The sequence below is a fragment of the Terrapene carolina genome, unplaced genomic scaffold (assembly GCF_002925995.2).
Source record: "Terrapene carolina triunguis isolate 2854851 unplaced genomic scaffold, T_m_triunguis-2.0 Scaffold210, whole genome shotgun sequence".
Lineage (NCBI taxonomy): Eukaryota > Metazoa > Chordata > Testudines > Emydidae > Terrapene > Terrapene triunguis.
This window is the reverse complement of record NW_020664561.1, coordinates 34,184,861-34,195,772: the sequence shown is the minus strand read 5'-3', so window position 1 is coordinate 34,195,772 and position 10,912 is coordinate 34,184,861. Positions and strand designations below refer to the sequence as shown.

The following is a 10,912-nucleotide window of genomic DNA, read 5'->3' as shown; positions in this document are numbered from 1 at the left end:
TTGTAAATTCTTCAGGTACTCTCTCTTACTATGTATATATAGTACAGCATAATGGTTTGGTTCACTAAGTGCCAATGCAATACAAACAATAATATTTGGAATTAATGGTCTTAGAAGAATTTTGATAATGCTTTCACTATGTTGATTAAAGGCAACATTTTAAAAAAGGAAATAAGTCTATGAAAACTGACTGTCTCTGCCCAGGTGGTTCAGCACTAAATATAGGAAAGTGTCCATTCAGATGGGGGCAATTAGAAAAGCATTTACTGACACCAGTTGGCTGCTTGATATAGGATGTCAGAGCAGTTTAGGATTCCAAGAACCGTACTTAATCTCTGAGGCAAAAGTGCCAGGTGCCCTGCAGTACTATTCCCCCTCACTGGAAATTTAACTGTAGGATTTGCTACCAGATAAACACTATAATCCCCTGCGTTGACTATTTGTTTTTATTATTACTGTTTAGCTCTGTTAACTGATTAAGGCTCACAACGCTCCTGTGAGGTTGACACCTTTTTATCCCCATTTTAGAGAGGAGTAGCCTGAGGCCCAGAGGGGTTCTATGAATTTGTCCAAGGCCAACAGCAAGAAGGTGGCAGAGCTGAAAACTGACGGCAGGAACCGGCTCGCACAGTCCTTGACACTAAGCACGAGGCGTCACTTCTAAAGACAATTGTTGGGTGCTACTCGCTGCGGAATTCACGGAGCAGCTCGGCTGGGAGGGACCCGGGCACGGCCGAGGCCTCATTGCCCGGAGCGGGGCTAAAGCATGTAACACGTGAGCTGGTTTGTTCCAAACAAGGGCCATGAAAGGCGCTGTGCGGTCAGTGAGCCCGTTGCCTTGGGATTCCCCCCTCTGGCGGAGCGGGCCAGTGCACCGAGACCCGCGCTGTGAAGTGAGGAGGGAAGCGGCTAGCTCCGTCCGGCGGGCTCGCTGACCTGCCGGGGCGCCCCCTAGCTGCCGCGGGTCCGGCTCACGCCCCCGCAGGGCGGAGGCAGGTTCTAGCGACGGCGGAAGGGGAAGCGGCCTGTGCAGCCCGCCCCGGCAGGCAGCGGAGCGCTTGGCAGGGGCCGCTGGTCGCCATGTCGGCGCTGGCCCTGGAGGAGCTCTCGGCTCTGACGGCTATTTACTGCCAGCGGGATGAGTGCGCGGTGCTGGCCGTGTCAGGTGACTGTCGCGGCCGCAGGCGGGGCTGCTGTGCCGGCTGCAGGGCGCCAGAGCCGGCCGGCTGCCCCCATGGCCCGGCCCGACCCGACCCGCAGCAGCAGCGCAGACCCTGCTCGGAGAGCTCGGAGCCCCCGACCTGCGCGGGTCCCGTGGGGCGAGGCTGGGTCAGGCCGCAGGGCAGCGTTTATTTCCGCAGCCCCCTGGTCCCCTCCCCGCAGAGATGCCACTTTGCCCAAGGCCGAGCAGCCAGTAGCCCCTGACAGCTAGGCAGCACTTCGTAGCAAACCCCCCTCCCCCTTCCTCGCCTCTTTTCCTTCCTACCTACTGACCTGGCTCCTTAGCGGTTTGTGTCAGTGGAGATTTCCTATGAGTTGTAGTGGGAGAGCGGGTCAGTGAAGGTGGGATCTGGGGTGGGGCAAAGGTGGTGGGTGTCTAATCCGGTCAGTATTCAGCATAGCTCCCCCTTTCCCTACCAGTTCTAGGCAGACTTTTGCCAAGTCTGTCCTGAATTCAGGAGTCCCATCCTGTGCAGGATGGAGCGCTGGTCTGTGGTAAGCATTGTCACAGACAAAGGGATACCTCGGGTGTCTTCTCCCCTGGAAAACTGGTACCTTGTTCCTTTAACTCCTTGCTGTTCTGTGGCTTATAAGGTTGGCGAGTGGTCCATCTACCCCAATATCCTACCTTCTGCCAGTGGCTGGTGCCAGATGCTTCAGAGAGAATGAACAGGACAGTTACAGAGTGATCCATCCTCGCCCAGCTTCTGGCAGGCAGAGGTTTAGGGCACCCAGAGCATGGGTTGTGTTGTTGGCCATCTTGGCTAATTGCCATTGATGGACTTGTCCTCCATCAACTTTTCTAATTCTTTTTTAAACCCACTTATACTTTTGGCCTTCACAACATCCCCTGGGAATTAGATCCACAGGTGGACTGTGTGTTGTGTGAAGAAGTACTTCTGTATGTTTTAAACCTGCTGCCTATTAACTTAATTGAGTGACCCCTGGTTCTTGTATTATGTGAAGTCATAAAAAACACTTCCTTATTTACTTTATCCATACATACCATTCATGATTTTATAGACCTCTATCATATCACCTCTTAGCTGTCTTTTTTATAAGATGAACAGTCCCAATCTTTTTAATTTCTTCTCAAATGGAAGCTGTTCCATACCCCTTAATGATTTTCCTTTTTTATCAGGTGTACTATCAGTTTAATATTGGATGCACTTTCTCTCCGGGTCTGTGCTGTCAGGGCAATAGACTGGATGATCTAAGAGGTCTCTAGCATCTATGAAAATTAAAAACCTTTCCATAATGTACCCTCACAGCAAGCACTACCCTTGCATCCTACCTGTCTCCTAGCATCTGCTTGTGAGCTGAGCTAAGCATTCTTTTCTGCTGCCAGCCACCTCTGAAGAACCCTAGACTCCTCTGTGGTGCTTTGCAGAAGTTCACTATTAGACTACTAAACAGTACTAATGCCCATAAAATATGCTTCCAATATGTTGGTGAAACACTTAGCTTCTCTGGACTGCAGCATTATAAAATGCGTCACTATCAGAATTTGCTTCCTATAGCAAATTCTGACAGTTTATTTATTTTTGCATGCTTTCCCATCACAAAAATGCTACTGTAAATAACTCATTTAATCTCTTGCCTTTTATTAGTGGTAGCAAATTCAGAAAGGTGTCTTTTGCCTGTCAATTTCCTACCATGTATCTTTACTGTTTGCATCTTTGGCACAGGGCAAATCCTAATGGGTGTCACTCTCCTGTCACAATTTGCTATCTCCTCTAGTTCCCAGCATTGGACCTGCATTCAGTAAATAACAATAGGTGAATGACACCAATCAGAATTTGCTACCTACCAGTGAAAAGTGTAACTAACCTGATAAGCAGTTATACTTGAGATAAGTAACAAGGCTTGGAGGCCACATAGGGTTGTATAATGTTTAATAGATGGTAGCTATCATTATTTACATGGGGCCTGAATCTCAATCACTCCTGCCCTACAATTGGTGCAGCGATCAAAAGTGTCTTTTGTGCATGTTTGTGTTTCCCATATTCTTGAACTGCATGGGTTCGGCGTGGTGTAAGTTAGACCATCCTCAGGGCTTCTGTAATTTATTGTCTGCTTCCCAGGGCTCCCTATGGGTCCTGGGGAAGCAGAGAATAGCCATAGTGTGGTGCACTCTGGTCAGGCCCCCTATGCTGGAGGCTTGAGAGCAGGGTAAATGTAGAGCCATTACACTAGTTCTTAGAGCAGCCAGGGTGGCCCTTACATGTAGGATATTCTCAGGGGGCCGTTTTTACCCACGTGAAGATCCCTTTATGCTGCTGGAGTGATAGAAAGGGGCCTCCCCTACAGTTACAATCAGAGCTGCAGGACCCTGTTTAAAGAAGACCATAACTTTATCCCCAAACCATGATCAAGCCTTAGAGTTTATCTACAAGCATACTGGGACTGAAATAACTTAATTGGTTTTAATTCATGTCTTTGTTATTTTGGTGCAAGTTTTTGTGTGGATGTTCTTAAAGAAGAGCTCCATGTAACTTGAAAGCTTGTCTTCCACCAACAGAAGTTGGTCCATTAAAAGATATTACCTCACTTACCGTGTCACTTTTGTTTCAGTTAACTTAAATCAGTAGGGTATTGACTTAAACTAAATCAAAGTAAGACAGTTTTATTATGAGATGTGTGTCTACACATAGACTTGCACCAAAATAAAAGGTGTGATATAAACTGATTGAGTTATTTCAGTGGTAGTTTGTTCACAAACTTTTAGACCAGGGATCGGCAACCTTTAGCACGCGGCTCGCCAGGGTAAGCACTCTGGCAGGCTGGGCCGGTTTGTTTACCTGCCGCGTCCGCAGGTTCGGCTGATCGGGCTCCCACTGGCTGCGGTTCGCCGCTCCAGGCCAATGGGGGCTATGGGAAGCGGCATAGGCCGAGGGATGTGCTGGCTGCGGCTTCCCGCAGCCCCCATTGGCTTGGAGCGGCGAACCTGTGGACGCAGCAGGTAAACAAACTGGCCCGGCCCGCCAAGGTGCTTACCCTGGCGAGCCACGTGCCAAAGGTTGCCGATCCCTGTCTTCAACAGCCAAAGGAATTAGCACAATTCAGGGGCACTTTTAATGATCTGTCAACACTGCAAAATAGAATTGTATTGTGACTGGGTACCCCTGACATGACACACATTACAGTTTTCCTAGACTAGAATTAAAAGTCATGGTTTTAAAACATCTTAGCTAAAACATTTTAAGTGAAACAGTTGAAGTTTAATTTTTACTAAACAAAAATCTGATTTTTCAGAAAAATGATTCCAAGCATAATTTTCCAAACTATAGTTAAGTAACTTAGTGGGGTTATTATATTAAAAATACAATCTTTCCCAAATATTGCACACTCGTGTATTTCTTGGATTCTATTAGAGGAGTTGTGCCTTTTTTCATATATAGAGAGAATGGTCTCAGATGTTCATAAGTGATTAAACGTAAAAGGCTCAAAACCCTTCCTAGAACATAGGATTAAATACCATGAGTATGAATGAACACAGTATTATATTTAAATTATCTCAATGTTATATGACTTTGCATGGCTTTTAAGCAAACTCTCTTTACGATCCATTGGTCTGTCATTTCTCAGACTGATCTCTAGCATTCTCCACTGGAATCTGAAAAATGCTTTGGGTGTGGACATTGTTTTTGTAACTGATTGATTTTGTAGGGAATTTCCTGCTCTTTTGGATTAGAGATGCAGAATCCCTGAGTTTGTGCAAACGGAGGTCTTGCCGCTTATGTTATTATTTATTATATTATACTATTTGCTTATGCTTAATTTTCTCTGATAATACAACTTGTCATTAATAAACAGTGCACAGAGACACTTTACATTAAGGTTTCTGTGTTAAATGATGTGATCTCTGAGAAATTTAGGTTATTCCTGGGTTGATTCACGTGGTCAGAAAAGGGGCCTTTAGGGACTGATGGTTTTGAGGGATGTAAGAAGAAGCTCTTCCACATCTCTTGGTAGACTAAAACCTTTAGCTTTCTAAGGTTTAACAATGATGTGCTTAAGATGCAAAAGATGTTTCTTATTAAAAATGTGTTGATTAATTTAAATGAGCTAATTACAGTATGTCTCTCTTACTTTACATGCCTCTTTGGAAGGATTAGTATTACAGATAGAATTCCATAATTTACTAGTTAATCCACTGTCTTCTTTCTAGTTTGTTTAGTAATCTTGCAATAAAAATATATGTACATATTCAAAGCTTGTACTTTTGTAGGTAGTTTCTCAGTTAAAAATGGAATGTATGTGTTGCATACAGTGTCTTTTGGCAGAGGAGGAGGGGATCTCTCTGGCTGACATGGAACATAAAAAAAAAAACCTGAAGTATGCCAGAGCTGAATTTACTGATAAGCATGCTAGGTGTAGGGGGGAAGGGGAAGGAGGATGTGTTTAAAAAAAACTGTATTGGGTTCAGTTTTATTAGCACATTAAATTTCATCAGAATGGTAATATGCTGCTCCTTATTTCAGATACCACATTCTGATATGAAGTCAACTCAGGTGCTGTAGTTTGTGCGAACATAGGAATAGTTTCTGTAGAATCCATTTGTGAAGGGTTCTGATCATTTGCTGTCTTTGTGCTGCAAGCAGTCTACAACTTGAGTGTATAAAAGGGCCAATATCATGCTTAAATCAACTGTAAATATACTTAGATATTTTTTTAAATTCTAAGACCATAAAGATTTTGCACCAGTCCTCTGTTTAAAAGTAAGTGCCTCCAGCAGACGTAAATGAATGTGGCTGGTTTTTAATGCCCTTTTTCATGATGGCTCGGAACGATACACCTCCAGATTTGCTGCTGTGCTGCTTCTTTCAGATTAGTTCACCATCACAGCAATGTGTTTCCCACAGTGAAAGGTGTGAGATTGTTGCAGATTTAAGGATGTGATCGCTGCAGCATGAGATTCTAGCCTAAGGGGTAAAATTGGCTTGTCTGTCTCCCTATCAGTTACTTCTAAGTCAGTGAGATCTGGGACCACAAATTAGTGAAAAAAACGTGATAGGATTACCAGAAAGGCAACATCTTTTTCTGTTGCAGTAATTAAACAGGAAATGAATTTTTCTCCAATTGATTTTAGTGTCTGAGTTTTAAAATTCACTGGCAACACTGTTAAGTAAGATGGTGCAAGGAGAGGAATATAAAAATGCTTAGTATGGTTAGGGGCAAATACAGCCTTCACTTTTGCTGTTGTGCTGACAGAGGCTAGAGTGAGAAGGTTGTGCAGGTTATCCCATGTGCAGTACAGAGCTAAAGTATGTGCCAGGTACCTGTGTGGCAGTACACAAGATGTTGGGGGCACGGGGAGGCCAGTGAAGAAGTATAGTATTTAGACAAACCCTGCCCTGAAGAGTTTAGTCTAAATACTATAATGTGTAATTACAATCTAAGTAACTGTGATGGTAGCTTTGTATAACATGGACACCTGGTCACTCAGAACTATAATGAGACCATCATTTTGTCTCACACACATCACTAAATAGCAATCAATGGTAATTACTTGGTCATTACCACCTTAGGTAAGACTCAAACTAGTACACTACGGGAAAAGGGCTCTCTATTCCATTTCCAATCTTTGAGTCACACACTCCTCCCTACTCTGCTTTCTGACTGAAACAATTTATATTATATTCATAACAAAGCATGAGAGTTCATCATTAATATCCAAACTCCCTGGGCTGACATGGAGGGGGAGGAATCCTCACATAGCCCAAGAGTTTAGTCTAAATACTATAATGTGTAATTACAATCTAAGTATACCTCTAACCCGATATAACGCGACCCGATATAACACGAATTCGGCTATAACGCGGTAAAGCAGCGCTCGGGGGGGGGGGGGGGGGGGGGACTGGGCGCTCCGGGGGATCAAAGCAACTTCGATATGATGCGGTTTCACCTATAACGCGGTAAGATTTTTTGGCTCCCGAGGACAGCGTTATATCGGGGTAAAGGTGTATATATGTATAGAGCCTAGCCTAGTGCTACTACAAAACAAATAATATTTTTCCCTATTAACTTTTTATGAAATTATATGTATACAGAGAGAGAGAACAAACAAATGTAAACTATACACAAACTTCTCACAATAATAAAACAAATAATAATAATAATGGGCAATTTCAGCAGGGAGGCCAAGGACTGAATGGGGATGAATGCTGAACTCATCTCTTACCCTGAGAAGCAATCTCTCTAGGTCAGGGTTGAGGTCCATTGGCAGGGTTGTGGGCCAACAACTGCTTGGCCAGCAGGCTGCTGCCTGTAGAGGGAGAGTCTGGATGTGTGTGTCTACGTTAGGCATAGATCTGGAGACTTTAATCTGCTCTCAACCTGCACCTTTTACGAACACTAAATTTGCTTCTAAAAAACTGTAAAGGCTGGGATATTCAAAGGAGTCCCTTTGAAAGCGAATGAGGAATGGGCTGTTAAATGGGAGTTAGATGCCTAAATGCCTTTAAAAGCTGTCCCTTAATGCCCACAGGCACTTTTTAAAATTCTGGTATTAGTACTGAAGTGCCAAACAAACTGTGAGCATAAGCTGGTGCAATTCAACTGAATTCAGTTGATTTGCATCTGCTGCTGCCATTGGTGGAATTGGCCCTGTGTTTTTATTCAGAATGAGGATGACTGAGAGTGTTTGGAGACCTTTCTGAATGTAATGTTAGTGTTTGATCATTTGGTATGAAGGGCTTGGTTATTTTTATTTTATTTTATTTTAGACTACAATGTTACAGAGGGTTCTTCATATGAACAAGAATGGGGCTTTGGAAACAAAACTCTGGCTGATCTCTTAAAAGAGTATCCAAATCATTTTCAGGTTGTTTCACTTATTAAACAGGGCTCAACTGTTATGTTATAGAGGGCACTGAAGTTAGTTGGCAGTGTCAGCAATGATAATTAGACATTCTTCAACTGCCTATCATGTAAGGGAAAGTAAAACAAGGGCGCTGAGAAGACAAGTCACTTCAAAAGAACTCCTCTGAAACTTAAGTCAGCTTTACTCTGCCAGTCTGCCTTTCAAATCTGTCTCCTCTTGCCTTCATTTTAAAAACAACTTGACATTTTAGCAACTTTTTAAAGAGTGGGGTGAAGTGTTTGGAATACATCAAAAGGTTGAAGCAGAGATGATCTGAGGAAGAGCTTCTTTTATTAAATACCCTCTTTTTCTTTTACTACTGTGTAGCCAGATTAGGTCTTTGTCCCCTCTTTTTATGTAATGAAGTTTTGTTTTATTTCTCTTTGAGCTATAACTTAATCAAAAAAGGGTTTTATAATAGAAATTGCACGGTGTCAAGTATCGGGGGTAGCCGTGTTAGTCTGTATCTACAAAAACAACAAGGAGTCTGGTGGCATCTTAAAGACTAACAGATTTATTTGGGCATAAGCTTTCGTGGGTAAAAACCTCACTTCTTCAGATGCATAGAGTGAAAGTTTCAAACTGTAATGCTGCCGAGAGTCATTTTATCCCAACTCTAGCATGGAGCATGGTCTGTATGTTACTTACTAGAAAATGTCCCTTTATAACACTTCAGGTATGATTTTTACTCTAAAAGATTTCCAGACCAAAAAAAAAAAACCACCAAACCCACCCACCCAACCAACAAAAAACTATTTTGAGGGCGTTAAGATTGAGAATACATACAAGTAATTTAGGGAAAAATGCACTGCAGAAATGTTATTCTCATTCTCCCAAACCATGTGTTGTAAACATTGAAAATTCAGAGCTAAGGTTCAACTTTAAAGAAATGTGTTAAGATATGGAAACACACAGTTAGGACACTCAAACAACCTTAACTCTTCCCTGCAGTGACATCAACCAACAATCGTATGATTATGATGGAGGTATTTTAGTGTTTGTCAGTCCAGATGAGATTAAATTGATTTTTGAAGATCTGTTCAATATTGTTTTCTTATGTTGTCACTACAGAGCAGAGTTAAAGTTGTTCGGGTGCCTAACTGTCCAACTATACTGAAGGCTATAGTTTTGCATAAGTATAACCGTGGATAGAATTTGACCTTCAGAACCTTTATTACTCACGATGAGCCACAAGCCAAGCTTGACTTTTGAATCCAAGAAAGAGTTTGGAAAAAACACCTTTTAACTTGTAAATTGAGAAAATTTGGTCTGGAAGTCGCTGAGAACATGGAACCCCGCAGTGTTATTTTTAGTGTAGAACTGTTCTTTAAGGGTGGAATCTTCAAAAGTACTCACCATTGGCCTAACCTCACTCCCAGTGAATTTGATGGTAAAACTCTTATCAGCTTTGGGAGGAGCAGACTTAAGACAATGCTGAGAGCTTTTGAAAAAATCTTTATTTCAGTTGCCCTCATTGTTGCTCCCCAGGTAAAAATTTTTACTTGTGAGAAAATCCTTTGTGGTGTTGACTTGTCAAGACTTAAAAGGAGGAAAAAGTTGTCACTCTCTCTTTTAGAATATGTTAATAACTTTCCTTCTAGAATGGAATGCAAATATTTTATTCAGGATTCCATGTAAGCAAGAGACTTACAGCTTAAGTCACGAGTTGTAAGAGACTTCATAGAAAATTTCTGAAGAGTATCAGTCACTTGAATTGAATTTTTTAAGAAAGAAAATAATGTATTAACTTACTTATGTGCTACTGAAGTTTGTAATTTATATGCAGTTTATGATTATTTTTGGATGCCTTCCAGAGACAGATGGAATCACATTAAGAATTCAAACCAGCGTGAAAGGACTTTTGGATTCAGATATACTGTTAAAGCTGTCATTTCACTTGCCGGTCAGTTATCCCTCAAGCCTGCCGAATATCTCCATTAATTCAGAACAGCTTACAAGGGCACAGTGTAAGGATGTGAAAGAAAGATTACTTGAGCAAGCCAAGAGACATCTTTCTGAACCCATGGTACATGAGCTGGTCCTCTGGATACAACAGAATATTAAGCACATCATTGGGCAATCAGAAACTTCAGTTTGCAATGAAAAAAGTACTTTGTCAAGATGCATAAGTACAGAGGATGGTATATGTACTATCCTTTTGCATTTAGATCACATGAGAGCTAAGGCAAAATATGTCAAAACTGTGGAAAAATGGACTTCAGATCTAAGGCTGACTGGAAGACTGATGTTTATGGGCAAGATAATACTGATTCTTCTGCAAGGAGACAGAACCAGCATTAAGGTGCAAAAACATTGAATGTTGACTAGTCGAATTGATTTACCGCTGAGAGCTGTGTATCTGAATAGAATACCTTGTGTTTGTTTTTCTAACATTACCAATTTTGGAAGCAGGTTGACTGATCATTAGGGGTATACATAGGCCCAATCATTTCTTTATTCCTGCAAGCTCCAGTTTTCTTTCAGTGGCTGTCTTTACCTCATCTTTCATCATCACTAATCTGAAAAGTCTTGGATTATAAATTCTGTGTGTTTTTTTTTTAAAAACAAAACAAAAAGCATCTCTAAGGCCAATAGGAGTTTTGTACTTGCAGGGGCAAAAGGGGGGGATATCTTAAAATGACTGGAAAATTACAAAAAGATACTGTGTTTTGATCATATTTTAAAGTTGTTTTTTCCCATTGGTAAAGAGGTGTGGAGGAATATGATATAAAACAGGGATCGGCAACCTTTGGCACGTGGCTCACCAGGGTAAGCACCCTGGCGGGCCGGGCCGGTTTGTTTACCTGCCGTGTCTGCAGGTTTGGC

At 42.1% G+C, this 10,912-nt stretch overlaps 1 protein-coding gene across 1 annotated transcript in view; it reads left to right on the top strand.

The window, feature by feature from the left end:
- Window positions 1–999: 999 nt before the first annotated feature.
- The window catches only part of LOC113407241 (RWD domain-containing protein 3-like), a 16,385-nt gene continuing 6,472 nt past the window's right edge, over window positions 1,000–10,912 (top strand). Inside the window, exons 1-2 of the mRNA XM_026655521.2 lie at window positions 1,000–1,165; window positions 9,901–10,388. Coding sequence (XP_026511306.1) covers window positions 1,081–1,165; window positions 9,901–10,388 — 573 coding nt within the window. The 5' untranslated portion in view covers window positions 1,000–1,080. The remainder of the gene's footprint in view (window positions 1,166–9,900; window positions 10,389–10,912) is intronic.